The sequence below is a fragment of the Muscardinus avellanarius genome, assembly GCF_963383645.1.
Source record: "Muscardinus avellanarius genome assembly, chromosome: 9".
Lineage (NCBI taxonomy): Eukaryota > Metazoa > Chordata > Mammalia > Rodentia > Gliridae > Muscardinus > Muscardinus avellanarius.
This window is the reverse complement of record NC_137795.1, coordinates 72,164,586-72,188,497: the sequence shown is the minus strand read 5'-3', so window position 1 is coordinate 72,188,497 and position 23,912 is coordinate 72,164,586. Positions and strand designations below refer to the sequence as shown.

At 35.0% G+C, this 23,912-nt stretch overlaps 1 protein-coding gene across 1 annotated transcript in view; it reads right to left on the bottom strand.

Moving 5' to 3' along the window:
* PHF14 (PHD finger protein 14) overlaps positions 1-23,912 on the bottom strand; it is a gene marked incomplete at both ends in the record, with an annotated part of 210,215 nt that overhangs the window by 156,186 nt on the left and 30,117 nt on the right. Inside the window, 3 exons of the mRNA XM_080701123.1 lie at positions 1,128-1,265; positions 8,865-8,976; positions 14,310-14,469. Of these exons, the coding sequence (XP_080557249.1) occupies positions 1,128-1,265; positions 8,865-8,976; positions 14,310-14,469 (410 nt within the window). The remainder of the gene's footprint in view (positions 1-1,127; positions 1,266-8,864; positions 8,977-14,309; positions 14,470-23,912) is intronic.

Below are 23,912 nucleotides of genomic sequence, written 5' to 3'. Positions count from 1 at the left end.
CACTTCGTGAATCCCAATGTATAAATGTACAACCATGTACAAATAACCATGAGTTTCATTTTAACAGAGTATTACTGTGAAAAGCTAACCTCAGCCACACTCTGTAAACACCTGTCATACTTGGGAGGCTGAGACAGGAGGATTGCAGGTTCAAGTCCAGCATGGGTTAACTTAGCAAGACCCTATTCAAACCAAAAAATAAAACGTTCTCGAGGGTACGTGGTAGTAGCATTCTGCCTCTGGGGTAATTACTTCAAAGGTTCCAGGTGTAATGCATCAGATCTCTGCCTCCCCTGAGTACTGGCCACTGCCATTGCCACTGCCTCCACCATTTCAAATCTTTCCCAAGCTCTTTTTCCACTCTGAATGTTGTCCAGTGTTCCTAAGCATGCGTGCCGGTAGCATTCGACATTTGGTATAATTTCTCCAAAAAAAAAGTTTGGTAGGATCCAATTTCTGCTTCTCCTGAATACAAGTCTCCACCGCCATCACAGAGACCACTTTCAACACCACCTTTCTCCTAGGTCTCCGCTAAACTCTCTCCTTACAGGTGATATCCAAGATTCTTTAGAATGTAGAGAAGAAGCAGTCCTCCTTCGCGGGAAATTTTTCCAAAACTTCCAGTTCATTTGGATAAGTTTTGTCTGCATCTCCAGTATCCTGGCATCCGCCACGACCTTCTTGACCCCTCTCCGATATTTTCTTTTTTCTTTTTCTTTTCCTGTTCCTTTTTATTTTTTAATAAGAGAAGACAGTATGTGTGGTTTGAGGAGGTTGTGGGATCAGGCGCTCAGTAGCACTGCGACCCAGGCCCGGTTTCCCCAGGGGTCCAGCGTGTTCCGCAGGACTCCGCCTGGGGCCCAGAGTCCTGTGACCTGGGCCCCGGCTCTTCCAGGGGTCCAGCGTGCCCCGCCTGACCCTCGCCCGGGACCCATGGCCTTGCGACAGGGCCCCGGTTTCTCCAGGGGTCTGGCGTGCCTACTCTTAAAATTTTAGATCAGTGATCTGAGCAATGATTTTAAGAATAAATTTTAAAGTTTATTTTATGCTTTTGTCTGTTATATGTCATAACAGAGTCATAGAAGTCTTATGAACATATTCACCAACAACAAGTTAAATAAACTGACCTCTTCTGCTGCTGCTTCTGAAAGCAGACCTTCCTTCTGGGCACAAGTCACATGAAAATACGCTCTGCACATCCCTGCATCACAGCTAATGCAAACTCCAGTTCTAGCAAAGCGAGTGTCTTCACAAAAGCTACACTCCTGTAAGTGAATAACAGGAATAGTCTCATAGCAAAAATATTTCTAAAACAAAGAATGATATAAATCATATACTAATATTCAAAGTGCTAAAAGAAATACAAATATTAAACACAGAGTTAAAATACAAATAACTATAAGCAAGCCAAGAGTTTGCATGAAGGGAAATGTACTGAGTGCTACATGTATATATATTTCTATCACACTAAACCTCAATATGATGTATGTTTACAATGCATCAATAAAAGTATATTTTAAAAAAGTAATAATTCCCTATATAGGTCCGAAAAGCCAAAATTAAACTGATATATAATAATAACAATAATAATAACAATATTATAAGCACTTAGTATGTGCTAAGCACTGTGCCAGACAATTCTAAGTACTTTACCTGTACAACTACACTATGTTGAAGAGTGAGTTATAATGTTTCCAGTTTATACATGAGAAAATTGAGGTGGAACTGAGTCATGAGACCTACCCAAAATAACAAAATGGGAGCAAATTAAAGCCAGTACAATCTTACTTTAAATTAGCCTACCATTAGGCTATACTGATTCATAATATAATACTGCTTGCAAAACAAAACAAATAAGTGACTATGACCAAAAACTAGGCATTGCAGTCAAACAAATTATGCATTTTTAAATTCCTTTAAAGGAACTAAAAGTTGATTTAGTTAAATTATTTGTTTGTGCTACTAAGTATTGAACTCAGGGGTATTCTATCTCTGAGCTACACTCCGGCCCTATTTTATTTTTATTTTGAAACAGGTCTCACTAAGTTGCTAAGGCTGGCCTAGAACGTGAAATCCTCTTCCTCAGCATCCTAAGTGCTGGGATAACAAGCGTGCACCACCAGGCCCCACTCTAAAAGTAATTTTAGATAAACACTATGGTGAAATTGATGGTAACACACAATGCATCGAATTAGTTACATTCTTTCCATATGAAAAAGAAAAACTATAAAAATTATAAACTGCTAAATTATCCACATTCCTCCCATCAAAGTTTATTTTATATTTTATCCTTTTAATTTCCTTAATGGGGAACAGGGGGATTCTCAAAATATAAACTGTTCTAACAGAAATCTTCATAAAAGACAAACATGCTAAACCATGAAACTGCCAGTAGACAAACAAGTGTTTAGTTCATCTATTCTAATCAAAACATTTATATTCAGTATGAGAGAAAATATGTAAAAAGAAAAACAAAAAGTTTCATTAGAGACTAAAACTGTTATTCAATATAACAATAATTAATGACTACCTACTGAGTTTAGATATTACAAGATATTTACAGTTTACACATTTACAGTTTAGATATTAGCAAGGAATAAAAACAAGAACAAGACTCTGAGTATAGAAGGGAACAACACTGTATTTGATTTTACAGATAAACCAAAAAGGACCTAATTTTCACTTCCATTAACCAATGATACTTCATTAAGACAAAATAAGCAAGAGTCTATTAGCTTGGGGTAGTTTCTGTACCCTAAATCCTCACACAAGCAAATTGAAAGTTAATTTGAGAAAAATCTTGTAAGTATTAAGAATTTTAAAATGAATAAAATGAGCTTCAGCCAATCACAAACAGCCCACTACCCATTAGTCACATAACTTAGGACTTTCCACCAGGTCCCATACATATACTGGCAAAACACATAGCAGACAATTACATGGCTGTTTTACAACCACATTCAGCCTGAAGCTCACACTGCTAAAGCAGAGCTCTCTGAACCTCTTCCAGTTCTCGATGCTGCCTGAGTCATAAATATTTTAAAGCTAAAACAATTTTGTTAAAACTTATTTTTTTTTAAGTATTTAACAGTTCTGTCAAAAGTGAGAACCAAATGAGACCTCTTGCCATACTCAGGACAAAGAGCAGCCAGGTGAAGACCAGAACAGCATGTTCCCTGCTCTAGTTTGCTATTAGGTTGTGAGTGAGTCCCTCTGGACTCAAGCTCTAAAAATGTATTCTGGGGCTCTGGCTTTTAAAAATTTCTTTATCCCAGCTGGAGCCAGAATCAGACTGAATCCAATATATAATTGTACTGGATTCAAATTAGAGGTCTCAGGCAAGAATCTTCTCAAAGTGGGTTCTTCTAAATCTGAAGAGTCTGAAATTTTAAATTTTAGAAACCAACTAACTTTATGTACAAAAATTAAAGAGCCTATGTATATTTGGAAAGGTACGTGCTTTTTTAACTAAAAACAACTTTATAATTATAATACTGAAAAAATTATTCACTTGCAAGATGCATTAGCAAAGTAATGATCCAAAAAGCTTCAAAGGCAACAGGATGTTGTTTTTGAGTGGCATGAGAAAGCATCTAAAAGATTAAATGGTTTCCACGTGGTAGTGCACACCTATGATCCCAGTACTTGGAAGACTGAGACAGGAAGACCTTGTTTCAAAATAAAGGGGGGGAGGAGGTAGGGATGTAACATAGAGGTCAATTGCCCCTGGGTTCAAACACAATTGTCAAAAAAACAAAAGATTAAATGAATCAAAAATTGCTTCTCAAGCCAGGCATGATGTTGCATGCTTGTAATCCCAGCATTCGGGGAGGCTGAAACAAGAGGATCACCATGGACTGCCTTAGCTATTTAGTGAAGCCCTTTGCAACTTGGTGAGATCTGTTACAAAATAAAAAATAATAGGACTGGGAGTGTCACTCAGAGGTAAAATGCCCCTAGTTCCAGCCCCAGTACCACCAAAAAGAATTGCTTCTCAGTTGGACATGGTGACTCATGTTTACAATCCTGTAACCTGTGAGACTGAGACACGAGGATCACAGGTTCATAGCCAGCCTCAGCAATTTAGTGAGACCATTTCAAAATAAAAAATAAACAGGGCTGGAGATATAGCTCATAGAATGTTACTGGGGCAAATCCCCAGTAACACACGTGTGCACACACACACACACACACACACACACACACACACACACAGCCTGCAAAGAAAATAATTGCCTCTCCTTACAAAATACAAAAGGTAAGAGTCTTTTAACAACTATTAGTAAATTCAAGTATATCAAGAAAATAAATAACACATGTATTTAACATTTCAGGATACCTGTTTTTCTGAAAACTGCCTGCAAAAATAGCTAAGAGAAAAACAACTTGAATGTTTGATGTTGTCATCTGTCTACTTAAAAGTAGCTCCCCAAATCTCTTAGGCAATTTACAACCTTGGAGCTTCACTGAGTTAAAGGATAGATAGTCACCAAATATCTACATCATTTCCAAATAAGATAAGACACAAAACCATATGCTTGCTTATAATCTCAGTACTTAGGAGGTTGAGACAGAAGGACTGCAGGTTCACAGCCAGCCTCAGCTACTTGGGCCCTCCCACAAATTAATGAGATTCTGTTTCTAAATAAAAAAATAAAAAATAGAGCCAGTAGTGCAGCTTGAAGGTACAACACCCTAGGGTTCAATCCCAGTATAACAGACAAACAGAAGAAAAAAGGTAAAATACTAAAACATTGCTGGACATATTTTATCCACTTTGAACTCCTTATTACAATGAAACTATTTAGGTCTGTTAGTAAACATGGGCTATACTGCATTGAAAAACTTCATATAAAAAAGCATATGCTACTGGATATGGTGGTGCACACTTGTAATTCCAGCATTTGGAAGGCTGAGACAGGAGGATCACAGTTGGTGGACAGCCTCAGCTTCATAGTGAGGCTCTTTGCAACTCAGTGAAACCCTGTTTCAAAATAAAAAATATAAAATAGGAATGGGGATGTTGCTCAGAGGTAGAATGCCCCTGGGATCCATTCCCAATACCACCAAAAAATAAAAATAAAAAAGCACATGCTTCTAGAAATTGTGAAATAGAGAATGTTGGTGTGTGACAGGGAGTACACAATTGCTTACTTCCTAGATTTTACTAGAAATTAAAGTTATGAAGCATTATGAATTCTAATAAGTCTTTGATAATTAAAATAGATATGAGAGAAAAAATGTTTCAAGTATGTAATGCTACATGGTATGAAGGATGTGTTTTTTAAAGAATACGTTTAAAGAAATTAACTTTTGTCTTCAAGTGTAATGACTATTCCACAGAGAAAAATAGGTAAAAGTAGGATTAAAATTGAATGGATATAAAGTTCTATAATCTTTTTAAAAAAAAAATCTTGGAAAAAAATTTTATATGCGATCAAGCTCACTAAATTTTAAAGAAAATCCTAAGGTTTTTTTGTTTTTGTTTTTGTTTTTGTTTTTTGGTGGTAGCGGAGATGGAACCCTTCTACCTCCAGGCTACACTCCCAGACCCATTTTATATTTTATTTGGAAACAGGGTCTCTTAAGCCAGCAAGGCTGGCTTCGAACCTTCACAATCCTCATGTCTCCCAAGCACGGGGATTACAAGTGTGCACCACCACGCCCTGCAAATCTTAAGTATTTTTTCAAATCAAGCATTAATATAAAATATAATATCAAATGTACAATGGTGGATACTAAGCTAGAATTTGGTTTTCTCTATTAAAGCAATAACATTCTCTTGGAGTACTAGTCTGTACTTAATAAGAAATTGTGAAATGATTTTACCTTTCATCAAATTGACCTACGAAAAAAACAAATTTTGAGTTTCGTTTCTACATAATTTCCTGTATATATTATCTTTTCTAGAATTTGGTTTTCTCTATTAAAGCAATAACATTTTCTTGGAGTACTAGTCTGTACTTAATAATAAGAAACTGTGAAATTATTTTACCTTTCATCGAATTGACCTATGAAAAAAAACAAATTTTGAGTTTCATTTCTATATAATTTCCTGCATATATTATCTTTTAACATGTCTTTGACTACTTAAGAGAATTGAGGCCTCTATTAAAAGAACTAAGTTTTTCCTACAACTATGTCATTTTCTGTATCTGCCTATAAAAATCTGCAGTCTCAGCTGGGCATGGTGGCACACGCTTGTAATTCCCGTGCTTGGGAGGCTGAGACAGGAGGATCGCACAGGTTCAAAACCAGCCTCAGCTATTTAGTGAGGCTCTCAGCAACTTAGTGAGACCATGTTTCCAAAAATATATATAAAAAAGGTCTGGGAGTATAACCCGGAGGTAGAAAGCCCCTGGGTTCCACCCCCAGTACCACCCAAAAAAAAATAATAATAAAATTCTGCAGTCTCTTTGCATAAATAAGTATTGCTTCAGAGTGACCTGTGATACTATTTAATCAAATATTTTAAAGCTTTTGACATTTAAAACTTCTCAAAAAATCAAATTCTAAATCAAGTTATTTTTACCTTAAACTAAATTTGGGATGTCCTAAAGGACCCCTGGAATATTCACTCAAAAAACATTTATTCTCTCTCCATATAAAAAGATATATAGGCTGGTTGAGGTGGTGCACATCTGTATTCCCAGCTACTCTAGAGACTAAGGCAGGAAAATTAGATCATGAGGTTCACCTGGGAAGCTTAGTGAGTCCCTGTCTTAAAATAAAATTTCAAAAAGATGTACCTCTCAGGCAGAATGCTCTCAAGTTCAATTCTTAGCACCATGAAAAGAAATGAAAGATCAAACTAATTGAGTTTATTTGAAATGTTAATTTGCATGGGAAGTAGTGTCAAATAAGAAATAATCTTTACTCTTTTCTGAGGATTTTTTTTTTTTTTTTTTTTTTTTTGGTGGTACTAGGGTTCCTTGAAACCCTTATACCTCTGGGCTATACTCTCAGACCTATTTTATATTTTTTTATTTGGAAACAGGGTCTCTTAAGCCAGCGAAGCTGGCTTCAAACCTGCACAATCCTCCTGTCTCCGCCTCCCAAGCACAGGGATTACAAGCGTGGGCCACCATGCCTGGTGTTGAGGCTTTTTTATTGCTCCTAGATTTCTATTTATGGTAAAATATGTAATTACTGAAAATTACTTAGTCTCATCTTGGCTCTGTGCTTTTGAATTTGAAAGCTGGTATCAAAAAGTTTCTTTTGTAATAAGGGTGAACTGAATAGTATGTACAAATGCTTGCTAATCGAACAATCTAGACAAAAAGTTTTGTTTTATTAAGCTATAACTTAAATGCATCAGAAGTTACATAACATAAGAGTGTCAAAGTTCCTGAGGAATATTAAGTTAAGGGTTTGAAGCTTTTGTTCTGGATGGCAGCCAAAATTACTAAATTATCCCAGTTCCCAAAAATAAAGTACAAGAATTAAAACAGGAGTGGGGATGGAGACTAGGGAGGGAGGACTGCTAAAAAATGCTTGGAGTCCAAAGAGGATAGTCCAGATATAATATCAGAAACTGTCAAATTTCTGAATTTTCATTCTCAAAGTTTTCAAAAATGTAACAATTTATAAGTCCCGCTATGAGTCAACATTAGTAACCCCTCAAAATTAGTATGTAGGAATATAGTACCCAATGTGATGGTAATGTTAAGAGGTAGGGACTTTTGAGAAGTAAGTCCTAAAAGGGCTCTCCTGACAGGCACAGCAATAGCTCTTTTATAGAAGTGGTTGTGCCTTCTACCACATGAGGATGCAACAATAAGGCACAATCTTTGAAGCAGAGCACAGCCCTCACCAGACTCCAAATCTGCTGGCACATGGACATTGGATTCTCCAGCCTTGAAAACTGAAGAAGTGTTTACAAATTACCCAGTCAAAAGCATTTCGTTATAGCAGCCTAAAAGAACTAAAACAGCTCCTTGCTCTACCTGAAATTTGTTATTGATGCTATTCAAATGTCTTCCTTCTCAACTTCCCCATAGACCATAAGGAAAAGAAAATGTACTAGTAACTGGTTAGTCCTAATGTTTCTAGGATGCTTGTGGTAATTATATACCTAAGTTTAAGTTAATAAGTGTGGATTTTTAATCATCTACAATCCTAAAGCTTAATGACACTGGGCTCTAGGATTATAAATAAAACTATCAAGTAAATAAAACCCAATTTATAAACTATCAAGGCTGAGAGTCATTTGATAAGCAGGTTATACAGTCATAAAACTAAAAGAAGTTCTTAAAATCTAAGATTTTACTTAGATTTATTTATTTATTTACTTATTTTAAAAAGGTACATCCTATATTCTATATTCTTTTTCACAATTTTGATAAATTCCACTTCAAAAGTAAAATCATAAATTAGGATTATAAAGTGTTGGCACATACCTGTGATCCCATATGTGGGAGGATCTCAGGTTCATGGCCAGCCTCTGCAACTTACCAAGGCCCTCAGCAACTTAGTGAGACCCTGTTTCAAATTAAAAACTAATATTAGGCTGAGCATACAGCTCAGAGGTACAATACCCTGGGGTAAAAATAGGATTATATTTGATCCACCTGATCATAAACAACCCTTTACCTTATGTACTAGACCATGTGTTGTGTGCCAATGAAACAGCAGTAGTATCAATTATCATGTTACCCCACAGATTATTCTAAATTAAGAATACATGGAAGACAGCTTTTTGTGAAAACTACTCTCAATAATAAATTATTTATTCCTAAGGCTTTAACAAATAGCAAGGTTACTAATAAGCACTTCTGTAATCAACTATGACATAAATAAAAAGCCATGTAAACTAACAAGAAAAAAATTTTCTCACTTACACAATTAAAAACACATTGTCTCACCTTGGCACCATATTTAGAATAATTCATTTCTGTTAGTGTTACGGGTCGCAATTTGTCAATGTCTCCGAAGGCTACCCCAGGAACATACAGAGCACAAACAATGTGAACCCATCTACAAGGAGAAAAAACATGATGTTGCTATAAAATTCTCACTTGAGAAATAAAATATATAAACAGTACCATCTTAAAATATTACTAAAAGAATTCTGCAATCTCAACCACAGACACATGATTGAAGGATAAAGAACATGTATAGAATGACAGTAGTTATAGAAGGAATGGCTGCAATAAGCATAACTTTTCTAGCAGTTTAGCCAAGACTTAGATTTATCTATTAATAATTGCCTTTCACTTAAAATTCACTGCACTTTGTGCTTATCTGTTATTCTTAAATGTGTACATAAAATGCCTATTAAAATTAAACAAAAATCACTTTAATATGAATAGAAGGTATTCACATTCATTACTGTAAGCACTTACAGAACTAAGGATCCTAATTTAAGAATCAAAGGTCATAACTGAACAACTATAAAGTTACTCTGCAATAATTTGGTGAAAATGTGTTTTATTATTATTCTTTTCTAAAAGCTATTCAGTAATCCTTGAGGACATATTTTAATGTTTTGGTTCACAGTTTGACTTTCTTCCTAAGTTAAAGTTGATTACTGGAAGAAGGTAAGGAACAAAGTTATAAGAAAGTTACATTTCATTCATTTAATCTGTTCATCACACAACCTATATCCTAAAATGAGCATGTCCCAAATATATTAAAAGCCTGAATAATACCAAACAAAGAATGTTCAGTTTCAGTAAACTGAAAAAATAGGAGAGTTGGTTATGATTTCCTTTTTTAAAAATGCCTCTAAAGCATTTTAATATATTAAGCATCCTTTCTGTTAGCTTATAATCTAGCAAAATGTTGAACCACTCTCTTTGAAATTTAAACAACTTGATCATTCTATAAGAAAAGGGGCAAAAATAAGTTGGCAAATCTCTATTAACCTGGGAATATATTAAGGACAGAATTTGCTTTATCATAGCTTAAGAGGCTATGAATACTATATGGTTCTAGTTTTGTCATACACTTTTGAGTTTTAAAGATCTAAGAATCATTCAACTTGGGTACTGAGGAAAACAGTTACAAATCTTTAAAATTATCTTTTTACTGGGAAAAAAATCGAAGGTTCTTAGATTTTCCTGATAGAACATTTTAATCCAGCTTCCCAAACGCATCCTGTGGAGTTCAATATAAAGATACACATCTTCAACAAGCAGCTGCTTTCTCAATTTAATTTGCACAGTTTGTTCATGCTCCAGTGATGTATTAAATGTCGCTGTGCTCCATAGGAGTTTATCTTTGATAAACCCAACAGCTGGCTGCTTGCTTCATATTGACCTTCTTAAAATGTTTTAGAAAAAATCACACAAGTATTACAGATTTAAACTGCCATTCTGGTGACTGGCACACCAGAGAATGATTTCACCCAGCCACTCATGTGAGGACACCAACTTGAGTCCTTATTACAATACATATCAAAGTCAGTAAAAATCACTGATAATTTTGGCCCTTTTTGATAGCAGAAAATATTTTTGTTCATGTATTTAGCAGCATAGACCTTAGAACTCTGTAAGACAAATTGGCAAATCAGAACAAAAAATATTTCTTGTTACTCTACCATCATTTTGCTTGAAGCTATGATGACATGTTGATTGGGGTAAGGAGCGAAAACAAGCATCACATATAATCACCAGAAACAATGAGAATGTCACTCTAGTGTAGAAGCTAGTAATAGATCCTTTTAAACTCATATGTTTAAAATAAAGACTAAGTAGAAATATACTTCTCAAAAGCCTTATTTCAAATGAAAACTGTATTAATCAAATGATTTTTTTTTCTGTACTAAGGATAGAAACCAGGGGCACACCCCCAGCCCTATTTTTTTTATTCTTTATTTTGAAACAGGGTCTCACTGAGTTGCAAAGAGCCTAAGTAACTAAGGCTGCCTGCAAACTGCAATCCTCCTGTCTCAGCCTCCCAAATGTTGGAATTACAAATGTGCACTACCACACCTGGCTCAATCAAATCATTTTAAATGCTTTGTATTTATAGTACCTTTATATTATATTGTACAAATTCATTTTCAGCATGTTATTTTCATTCCTTCACTTAATAATCAAATTACTAAGTGTCTATCAGGCACGGAGCACTGCATAGGCAATTGAAAGTTATAAAGAAGTAGATAGAGAGCTTAGAGCTCAGAGTCTAGCTCATTCACCTAAGGAATGCGAGCTACAAAGAAAAAGTTCTCAGAGTTTCCTGTGAGTGGAAGATCACTCTTCTCATTCTGTTTATCCAAAGCTGGGTTTGGAAGAATTAAATGATTTTAAAGCATAACAAGGCTAGTAAATGATAAAACTGAGATTTTAAAAATCTAACACTGACTTCTACTGCACAAAAATGCTTATTTAAAAAAAAATTAAGGAATTTAGCTCAGAGTCATTTTCTTATTTCACAACAGACTAGAAAGACAAACAACAAAAAACATAAAGAGGAAATGTCTTATATTTCTCACAAGCAGATCTATAAAATCACACAAAATGGGGTAAAATTCTCTCCCTAAGAAACAAAAATTTAATAACAACAATGTTCTGATGGTTTTCTCATATTAAATCACATCATTTTGTATATAGAATTTGTGGCTCTCATCAAGAATGATGGGGAGGTCTAATTAAGCCTATGATATAGAGATCAATTTCAATATCTCTTTCATTCTCTCCATACATTAATCTTTCTTTTCCTTTGCTTTCCATTTAAAGCTAAAAGAAAACTGGGCATGGTGGCACACGGTTGTAATCCAGTGCTTGGGAGGCTGAGACAGGAGGATTGCACAGGTTCAAAGCCTGAGCCTCAGCTACTTAGTGAAGTTCTCAGCAACTTAGTAAGACCCTGTTTCCAAATAAAATATAAAATAGGTAGGTTGGAGTACAGCTCAGAGGTAGAAGGCCCCAGTGTTCCATCCTCAGTACCACAAAAAAATAAATAAGTAAGAAAAGCTAAAAGACTAAAGGCTTCTATAATTCCTTGGCTTTTTATGCACTATATCTACCTAGTATTAGAGCCTACAAAAATATATAATGGCCTATAATTTCCGCTATAGCCTATAGATGAATGTGGACATCAACACTAAGTATTCAAAATATATATAAATAAATTTTTGCCAGGCTACACATCATTTTCTGTACATAATATTCACAGTAGCTAATATAAATATTCTTCAGTAAATCTCAATACTGATGAAGCTTTTCCTTTCTTTATTCAGATACAACTTTGTAAGTTGCTTTGTGGATAATGATACCATAAAAAATAGCTCTTCAACAGAACTTTTGAATTTGTTAACAAGTAAGAAAAGTGGTAACAAAATGGATTACCTTCCCCAAAAAGCAGCTTTGTATTTTCCAAAGATGCCTTACTTGTTCACTACAATTTATGAACACAAATATTAACTCTAAGGATTAGAAGTTACCAGAAAGAATTTATGCAGTAACTGTTTATCATAAATAAGTAAAGCAATATTGCTAACAAAAAAGCATTAGTAGCAGCAGCAGCAACATTAGAAGACCTTTATTGACCACTTATTATGTTCCAGAAACTGTGTTGTTAATATAAATCACCTCATTTAATCTTCTCAAGAGTGCTAAGGAAACTGAGGCATAAAAAGGTTAAGGTATTTGTCTAAAATCATAGTTAGAAAAACAATAGAATCTAAATAAAGCTTTCTAATTTGTAAGTACACACTTCTAATGCTCATTAAACTCCAAAAATCTAAGCCAGAGTCAGTCCAAACACAAAACAAAGCCCATGTCTATCATATACAGTACAAATGCATGTTTGTATGCTAATTACTTATGTGCTTATTTTATTTTTTTAGGTGGGTGATGAGGAAAGACTGGTAAGATCATTGGCTCTTTACCCTGGACACCTACACATAAGGTTTTCCAAGGGCCCATGGAATGTTCTATGCTGTCGCAGCAACCTTATATGACAACAATTTATCAAGGATTTGTCCACCTACTGAGTAAAAATGAGAAAAGCATTTTTTATTTTACTAAAGTAAATTTTATTAAAATCTATTTTTATGTGGGGTCAAAGTATGTCTTTCTTCAATGTTAAAATATGGGAAATGATGGTGATTATTTTTATAAGCTGTTTTGTTATTCCTCCTGTTAAAATATTAAGCATTTTTAATAAAAATAGTGAAATATCCTTATGTAGAAAAATAAAAACTTCAGCACCCCCCCTCTGATATTATGTGGGAATGGAAAGAAGGAAGAGTATGATCTATAAAACACAGAAGGTCGAGAATTACTCTTATATCTAAGTCATTCATCCCAGATGATAATCTCCTAGAAAAAAAAAACATAAATGATGTCAACACTATTATGATGACTTCTCAAATGTGACAATAAACATGAATGTGATTTCAGGAAAAATAATTTAATTCTTTGTGCCAAGTATCAATTTATTATCTCTCAACTCCAAATTCACACTTCAGCAACTGTTCTGCAATAACAGAATACCTTCAGCATTTCTCCTTTACAATGAGTAGATTAAGCTCAAGAGTAAAGGGTACTATAACTCAATGGTAGAGAGTACTGCAAAAGTAAGTAATTTCTCAGCAGCAATGTGTACAGTATATACTGCTCTGAGCCAGCCACACACTTGGTCCCTAGGTGACTTCTTAGCCCTGGACCAACCTGGAGAATACTTTCCCATAGCTATCTCATCATAGACCCGACACTCCCTCTGCAACGTATGCCCAGTCACCTATTTGCCAAGAACTGAAGGCCAGCAGGCAAACCAGCAAATTTTTCTGGTCTCTTGTAGGTTGTAACTAGTTTCTCTAACAAAGATTAAATCTCTGACTGGGAGAAAAAGGTCATTTTTACAATTCTATCATTCTTTAGATAATTGCCTTCATACCAGGGTATCCTTATGAGTTCTTTTATATCTTATTTACTCTTTTATAATAGCTTAAATTTTTAATATATTAAATTTTCCCTTATTAAATAATTATATGATACATTCTTGAAGTAAGGCAGATTGGGGTTCAAATTTGACTATGTATCAGCTTGTGGCCTTGAACTAATAAATTATTTTAAATTATCTGAGCCTAAAACTCTATCTCTATAATTTAGGAAACTTTACCACTTTTTCATCATAGAGTCATTATTAAAGTTAATCAGGTAATGGATGCAAAGGCAAAGGCAAGTTCACAATAAATGGTCTTTCTTCTTCCCCTTCCCAATCTATAGCCTACTGTCAATTTACTCTACAAAAATATATAAAGCAATCAAAGTATGAAATTTAGAAAATCATAGAGGACTCAAAAGCAGACATGTTATAATGTAGGCATATGAACTCAACATAATTATGAGAACATCAACCTTCCAGCATCTGTCTCCTTGAAAATTCCATCCTGATTAGGACACAGTTCACAACTAGGAGAAACACCACATTTACAGGCATCACAAAACCAAGGTTCAGTGGAGTTTTCAGACGCTGAACTCATAATAGAGTCACTCTCTCCATCAACTCCGTAACAACCTAAAAAAAAAGAAATAGATATTAAATAGTTTCCTTATAAATTCATGTTTATAAAATTACAAAACTAAGTGGGAAGGGAACTAGAGAAAAATTATGAAAAAGCAGTGGTTTATAAGAATGATATTAAAACATAGAAGTGAAATCATTTTATAAAAATACTTCCTCACCAATATAGTATACACAAGAATTTAAAAACATTTTAAATGGTATAAGCCTACAGCAAGGGCATTAAAGGAGAAGAAAATGTTTATAATGTTTAATCTTTTTGTTTTTTTGGTGGGTGGTACTGGGGGTGGGACCCAGGGACTTTCTACCTCCAGGCTACACTCCCAGACCTATTTTATATTTTTATTTGGAAACAGGGTCTCACTAAGTTGCTGAGAGCCTCACTAAGTAGCTGAAGCTGGCTTAAAACCGTTGCAATCCTCCTGTCTCAGCCTCCCAAGTGCAGGGATTACAAACATGAGCCACCACACTCAGCTATAATGTTTAAATTTTTAATTTTTAAAAATATATAAAAATAAGATATTTAAAATAGCTTTGATTAATGTACTACTGATTAGTAAAGATCTATTGAGCTTTTTATCAGGCTCTATAATATATATATATATATATATAAGATCAGGCTTACACAAAAAATACAAATATTGCTTTTGATCTAATTTTGTACGAAGCTGATTATTACAAACTAATACAATCATAAATGCAAATTATTAAAAGAAAATACATAAACATAAATGCATATATAATTAAACTATAAAACAAGTTTAAAAGTTCAGACTAGAGTGAAATAGGCTAACCTCCATTCCCAACAGAATAAGCCTCTATATGAAGTACTTATTATATGAGGTATTTAATCTCCTTGAAAATTTATAATTCTCCTGTCTCCTGAGAAAATTTATCTACAATGGAAATGGATGAAAACAAGGTCAGTCTCTTTTCCTTGTATTCATTCACTAAACTTCAATATTCAGAGAGGAGTAATTTAGACAGATAATGTGATAAAAATTTTAAAAGATTCTCATGAGCCAGGTGTGGTGGCGCATGCTTGTAATCCCAGCATTCAGGAGGTTGAGACCAGAGGATCGTGGTTCGCGGACAGCCTCAGCTACTTAGTGAGGCCCTTTACAACTCAGTGAGCTCCGGCTTCAAAATAAAGAATAAAAAATAGGGAACGGGGTATGGATCGGAGGTTGAATGCCCCTGGGTTCCATCCCCAGACTCTCAAAAAAAAGTTAAATTAAAAGATCCTCATGAACATACACAATATTTTAGAGTAGGATGTTATATTTCAATTTAATTGACTTCTAGTTATCAAAAGCAAGAGTTTCCTTACAAATGAAAAAATATAATCTTGAATTACAAATTATATTTAAAATATTATTTGGGCTTCCTATCTAATTTTTTTTTATAAAAGCTGCAAGAATCCCTTGATTTTGAGTTTAAAAAGAGGAGATGTCAAAGATATAAGCCAGCCAGAATTTCAGGCAGTACTTCACTGCCAACACCTTAGTAAAATCAGGTTCTCATCATTAAAATTCCTGAAACTTAATTATGTCTATAAAATAAGCATTATTAAGGCTTTTAGTGCCTGACAAAGCAACCAAACTCACTAGTAAGTGATGTTACATCCATTATCCTGAATAATTCTTTCTCAGCCTCAAGATACATGGCTGTATTAATAACCATAATTATTGATAAACATACAAACTAATAAAGGAAAATTGAAAAGTTCTGAGAAATAACTTGTTCTAGACTATAAAATAAAAGTATGCTGAACTACTGATGCCTTACAATAAAGGGCACTTCTCTAGAGATTACAATATTGGTGATCCCTAGATATATTAATTTTTCTGCAAATGGTGCTACACACATATCAATTTCATATTATAAAATTTCCTTTCTCATAAAAAAATAGGACACTGCCCTTCTGTTAAAAGATCCTTTGGAGAAACAATGTAGCACATTTATAGTAATGACACAGACTGCAACTTAATTTGAGTCCTGATGTATATGCCCTCATGAGCTTTAGGGCTGAGCATTCTCCAGTTGGCTCAGACACGTTTCCTCTCAGGATAGGTCACTTCTAAAGACAATCAACTATCTTAGTATATTTCTCACCAGACTTATTCTAATTGGAAAGTTTTAGTACCAAATTCTAAGAGGCACCCAAAGTATCTTGCAATAAACTGATGAAACTTAAAAAGGGACTCTGAGTACCACATATCAGTGATGATCATCTCTTAGGCTTCACTCACATACTACAATGTAAGATCAAGTGATTATTTGAGCTAGCTATATTCTAAGCAAGCAACAGGAGGCAAACTGGAAAATGACTTCCCACAACCATCAAAAAATATGCAAATTAAAATAATGTAAATAAAGAGTCCAAAGAAATTATCCAGAAAAAAAAGAACCATAACAACTAGTATATAATTTAAAATAAGATTCACTAAATGTTACTAGGAATCAAGTTATGTGTATTTTATTCATGCTATTACTCAACATAGATCATAATTAAAATCGCGTAATAGGCAAAAAACTAAAAAGTTGCTTTGTAATTGATTAACATGAATCGTCTTTGCCTCAAACAAATCCTTAATTACTGTTATCTTTGATAATCAAGAGTTTTAGAAAGCTAGGCGTGGTGGCACACACTTGTAAATCCCAGCATTTGAGAGGCTGGGACAGAAGGATTGTGGTTCGAGGACAGCTACTTACTGAGGCCCTTTGCAACTCAGTGAGACCCTACTTCAAAATAAAGAATAAAAACTAGGGCTAAGGGTATAGCTCAGAGGTAGAATGCCCCTAGGTTCCATCCCAATACCGCAAAAAAAAAAAAAAAGGTTTATAATAGCAAACTTTAATATAATATGAAATTCATATAAAAAAAATAACAAAAGATTTTAAAAGAGCCAGGTGTGGTGGTGCACACCAGTAATCCCAGTATGTTAGAGGCTGAGACAGGAAGATCACAGGTTCGAGACCACCCTCAGCAAGGCCCCCAGTAAATTAGTGAGACCCTGTTTCAAAAGAGAAAATAAAATCACACTGGGAATGTAGCTCAGAGAAAATACCGCTAGATTCAACTGTCATTATCACACACAAAAAAATTTTAAGGAACTAGATTACAATATACAAGATGAGCAAAAATAAATAAATAAAATCTCATTAACTTCTTTAATAGTAAATTCTGTCTGGCAATCATCATCTTTATCGCTTCTGCTTAGATATCATGTTTTTAATGTGACTTAATAAAATTTCAAGAAAATACCGTTTTCTTGGGAGAAGTTAGTTACAATAAAAGAAAAAATTTTTTTAAAGGCAGGAGTAAGCAAAATACAGTATTCAAAACACAATAAACATAATCTATTTTTCTTTTTTTTTTTATTGGTGCACTGTATTCATACATCATAGTAGGATACATACTTTTGTAGACATACTTGCACACTTTTCCCAGTCAGCCCCCACCCAATCCCCACCCCATTCTCTCCCTATCCCTCCCTCCCATGCTTGGCTTAGTAGTTGACATCTAGTATTATGGCAATTTATCTAAAATTAAAAATGGTAATCTCACATAACAGTTTCATTTGTCTGATACCAAGATTTTGATGACTTAAAGATAACATTTCAATATTTCTTTTTGCTTTCTTTCTTACCAGAGAATATTTTTTTTCTATTTTTTAGGTGAAACTATCATATATTTATATATTTATTTTTCAGAAAAAAATCTATCCTAATATGGAATATGGATTCTAGGTACCCAAAATGATCTTGAAAAAGAACAAAGCTAGAAGACATATATTTTCTGATTTCAAACCATATAAAGCTACAATAATTGAAACAGTGTAGTACTATTCTAAAGGCAGATATATAAACCATTGGAGTTAAATAAAAGCCTAGAGCTAAATTCTTCCCTATATTGTCAAGTTATTTTTGACAAGGTTTCCACGAACATTTGGTGGTGGAAATATTAATCTTTTAACAAAATATTGTTGAAACATAATAATTACATGGAAAAGAATAAAATTGGACCCTTACCGAATCCCATAAACAAATATTAACTCAAAATAGATAAAAGACCTAAATATAAATCTTAAGACTATAAACTTTTAGGAGAAAATCTGGGTCATTAAACCTCACAACATTGAAATTGGCAGTGATTTCTTGGTTATGATTTCAATGGCACAGGCAACAGAACAGTATACAAACTCCCTAAAAAATAAAAAAAAATATTGTATATCCAAAGACAATGTAAAGAGAGTTAACAGTTACTAATAGAATGGGATAAAATATTTCCAATTGCTATATCTGAAGGTATATTAATATTCCAACTAGAAATCCTAAAAATTAACAACAATAAAGGCAAACAATACCCTTTAGAGATAGGTAAAAGACTAACATAAATAATGAATCTCCACAGATAACCAATCTTAGTTGTCTGTTGGATGGAAAATCTTGTTTCTCTAGTTCTGGTGTGTGTTACCTATTTCTTCTTTGTAGTTAATCTCTTTGAGTATTTTCTCTAGCGCTGGTTTTGAAGACATAAATTCCTTCAGTTTCTGTTTGTCATGGAAGCTTCTTATTTCTCCATCTAATTTGATAGAAAGTTTTGCTGGGTAGGAAATTTTTGGCTGGAAGTTGTTTTCTTTCAGAATTGGGAATATGTTACTCCAAGTCCTTCTGGCTCTCATGACTTGGTTTGGGAAGTCTGGAGTGATTCTAATTGGTTTGCCTCTGAATGTCACTTGGCCCTTTGCTTTTGTTGCCTTTAAGATTCTCTGCTTGGCTTCCGCATTGGTCATTTTGACAATTATGTGGCGTAGGGATCCTCTTCTCCGATCCTGTCTAAAGGGAGTTCTATAAGTTTCCTGGACCTGTGTATCGACCTCTTGCTCTATGTCTGGAAAATTTTCTGCTATTACTTCCTTGAAGAGATTGTTGATCCCTTTGGTTTCACTTTCTTTTCCCTCCTCTATTCCAATTATTCTTAGGTTAGCTCTCTTAAAATGGGCCCATATTTCTTCAATATCAGATTCCTGCTGTCGGATATTTTTTTCTAGATTAGAAACTATGCGTTCATTTTTGGATTGCTCATCTTCTAAGAGTGAGATTCTGTTCTTCATGTGTTCTAATTGGTTGTTTGTGCTTTGAATTGAGGCCTTTACTTCATTAATTGCATCCTTTATCTCTTTTTGGCTCTCTCTGAGTTCTTTTCGAAGCACCTCTATTATTACTACAGTTATTTTCCTGATTTGATCTTCTAGAAATCTCTGATTTTCAGTTTTATCAGGTTCTGATGTTGTGGGGTTGTGTGCATTCATTGCTCCAGTATTATTCCTCTTTCCCATGATTTCAAATGTTTGTGCCTTCTCTGGCTTCTTCCCTTGGGTCACTATGACTTCCCTTAAGGTGTTCTGAATCTCGAGTCAGTAGTATCTCAGACCCCACTACTCCTTTACTGGGTTTTATCACAGAGTCTCCGACCCAGAGAGTCGATAGAGGCTGTTTTAGACTGTGGGGGGTGCCAGGTTGCACGTTCTCCTATGGTGTGATATCTCTGCCACCGCCCCTCCACTGGGTCAAGTCCCAGGGAGTACAGTACTGGGATTTCTCCTCTGTGGCCCGCAATTTGACTCACTGTTCTTGAGTACGCAGATGTAGCTGTACTGGCCTCGCTGAATTCGCTGCTGCTGCCTCCGGTGGCAATATGGAACCGCTGCTACGCCCTCGGCTATGGGGCTGGCGTTTTTCTTCTTGATTTTGATTTCCACTCTGAATCCCTGCAGCGTGTGCTGAGCTCCGCCACTGGGAGCTTTAGATGCTCTCTGCGCGGAGAAATCCCGCCTAGCTGTTCCGCAGTGGCTCACCTCGGCTTGCTGTAGCCGTCCTGTGAATTCGCCAGTGCCTCCGGCAGTATGGCGCTGCTGCCGCGTCTGCCGCGTCCTCGGGCGTGAGGCCGGTGTATCTCCTCTGTGGCTCTGTTCTCAGTCCGCTTTCTCTCTGGAGCCTGGTGATTTTTTGTTTCACTGGTGATGGTGTTTTCTGGCTATGAAAGGCGCTGATTTTGTGGTAATGGAGATTTGTTGTTAGCGGGGCTCTTAAGCCCCGCTTTTCTCGGTCGCCATCTTCCCGGAAGTCTCAACATAATCTATTTTTCAATGGGCTAAGCAATATGACAGGGTGAAAAAATTCTATTTTCTTTACAAAATAATGTTCCCTTAAAATAAATTCTTTCAAACTAGATAAAATCTAAATTCAATCGAACAGGTAATTACCAAAATAATAAATCTCTAAGGGCTATCTAATTTATTAACTTCATTCAGTAAAATCAGGGCAAATCACAACAGTTTACTTGTTTAGAATGAAGCAAGATTTGAATTTTATTTTTAAACAATATAATATACATGGCAAACATTTACACTGAATTTTAAAATCACCTACAAACAATCTTGGAAATAATTTCTGAACTCATATCAAAGATATTTCACTTTTATTACAATGAACATTGGTATTTTGTAAACTCAAACAACAAGAGAATAAAGATTTTTTTCAGTTTCACTACTCCTGAAAAATGATTTGCAGTATCATTACCTTTATGGAGTTCTTTACTTGCCACTTTCATCTTCCACTTCTTTAATAATATTCTGCCTTACCCATTGGGTTTACTAGCTCTAGACCAAATTTTGAGTGCTTCATATCTACTCTATTCCACTTTAATTATTAACCAAATATATTTAAAAATCTTTCTTCCATATAAAATACAAGTAAAAACATGTAAAATTAAAAATTTATAAACAAAAATAATTTTGATGTTCTATTTTTACTGTTTAATTTTAATATATTTTTATTGATGCATTGTAATCTCAAAACATAATGAAGTTCCATGTAATAGGAACACATATACACACAGCACTTGGTAAGCTTTCCCCTGGCTCCTACCCCAGTCCTTCCCCTTCCCCTTCCCCGTACATAATATTGAGACTAGCACTAAAAATTTCATATATGTATATGTCAGTGAAAGTGTTTTTTGGATCAATTCTCCCTTTCTCTGCCACCCACCTCCCTCCCCTAGACCCCCTCCATCACTCCACTGAGGTTTCTCCTCCTCTATCTATAGTTCTTGTATCCTGATTTCTCCCTAGCTATCTTCCACATATGACAGAAGATATATGATCCTTCATTATCTGTGACTGGATAATTTCAATTAGCATAATATTCTCTAGATCTATCCATTTTCACTAAAATGATATAATTTTGTTCATTATGGCTGAGTAGAATTCTATTGATTTATATCCCACAATTTTGTAATCCATTCATCTGTTAATGGACACCTAGACTGGTTCCATGATTTAGTTATTGTGAATTGTGTTGCTACAAACATGGATATACATGGATATGCAGTATAATACTGTGATTTTAATTCCTTTGAAAATACCCAGGAGTAGCATAGCTGGATCATATGGTGATTCCGCTCCCAGTCTTGGGAGAAACCTCCACACTGATCTCCATAGGGGCTGCCCTAATTTGCAATCCCACCAACAGTGTAGAAGAGTTCCTATTTCCCCACATCCTTGCCAGCATTTACCGTCATTTGTATTCTTGATGATTACCATTTTAGCTGGGATTAGATAGAATCTCAGTGTAATTTTGATTTGCATCTCCCTAATTTTTAATGATGCTGAACATTTTTTCATATATTTATTGCCATTAGTATTTGTTTTAACTAATAAGTATATGACGTGTCTATTTAGTTTAATACCCATGCTGATTGAGGGGTTTTTTGTGTTGTCTTTTTAAGGTCTTTGTATATTCTAGATGTTATTCCTTTCTAAAATAAGTAAAGGCAAAGACCTTCTCCCATTCTATATGATTTCTCTTTAAACTCTTTATGTTTTCCTCTGCTGCCCAAAAAGTTTTTAATTTAATGCCATGCCATTTATTAATTCTATTTGAATTCCCTGAGCTTTGAGGGTCTTCATTAAGAAATTTCTACCAGTCCCTATATGTTGAAGCATTGTTTCTTATGCCATACTCTAGCAACTGCAAAGTCTCTGGTCTATTGGTTATAATTTTTAATGAGTAAATAGAGAAAACCTGCTCATATAGCCAAGTAATCAAGACCAATTTCTGAATAATAAGTATAATCTGCAAAAATAACATTAAAGAAAAAATAATCTAAAATGTCTTCAATTGTTTCTAATTTTAGAAAGATATAGATCCAGAAGAGTAGAAAATTCCCCCATTCTCAGCTTTTTATAAGAGACCAAGAGATCTGAATTCTTCTAATTTCTAGTTATGTAACCTTGGACAGACTGAATCTCTGAAATTTAATTACCTTATCTCTAATATGTGTTTAATAATATTTATCCTATTATCTTTCAGTATATAAGCGGAAAAAAATAAACACATTTCAAAACTTAAAAACCCACCACCAAAAAGATTTTTAATGAGTAAAACTGTTTAAATTATCTAAAATATGCATCATAGCTATCAAAAAAGATATCCAACACAGAACCAAAAGGTCAACTAACATAATTCTTCTCAATGGTTATTTTTTCATTTTTATTTATTTTTTTCAATATGCTTTCATTGGTACATTATAGTCTCATATCATAATGTAAATGATGTTGACAGTGACATACATTTGCACTTCCTACTGGTTATAACTTGAACATACCTCGTAAATACTAATGAGGATATAGTTTTGCATACACTGAAATATATAAATGGTCTAGGTCTAGGCTAACAGAAGATTAAAAAAATAAACAAATGGGGAGGATGACCATCTTCTAATATAATTCATTTTGTTGAAATGCATAGCAACAAAATCTAAGGGCAACTACTAGTAAATGTACTACCTAATGTTCTATCATGTACCATGATACATACCTAACATTTTTCTTCAGACACATTGCAATCAATGTATCAGGATAAGTGACATCTCACTAAGGGGTACCCTACTATTACAAGTAAACTACAAGATCTTATCACAAAGGTGTTTATACCAAGTGACAGATTACAGCCCTCAGATCTCAAAGAGAAAAGAGATTTATCTACATTTAGATGAAGTGAGTTGTCTGAAAAGAAATTACACCTTTGGAATACTACCTTTCAGCAAAATTTCAAATTAAAAACCACTCTTGGGGCACCTGGCCCCGACCCTGGGAGGGTGGGCAGTCGCTGGCGGGGAGCCCCTAGGCGACCCCCCTCTCCACCCGGAAGGAACCCGTGGTCCGGGCCCCTGGCCCTGACCCTGGGCGGGTGGGCAGGCGCTGGCGGGGCACCCCTAGGCGACCCCCCTCTCCACCCAGAAGGACCCCGTGGTCTGGGCCCCTGGCCCCGACCCTGGGCGGGAGGGCAGGAGCTGGCGGGGCACCCCTAGGCGAACCCCCTCTCCACCCGAAAGGACCCCGTGGTCCGGGCCCCTGGCCCTGACCCTG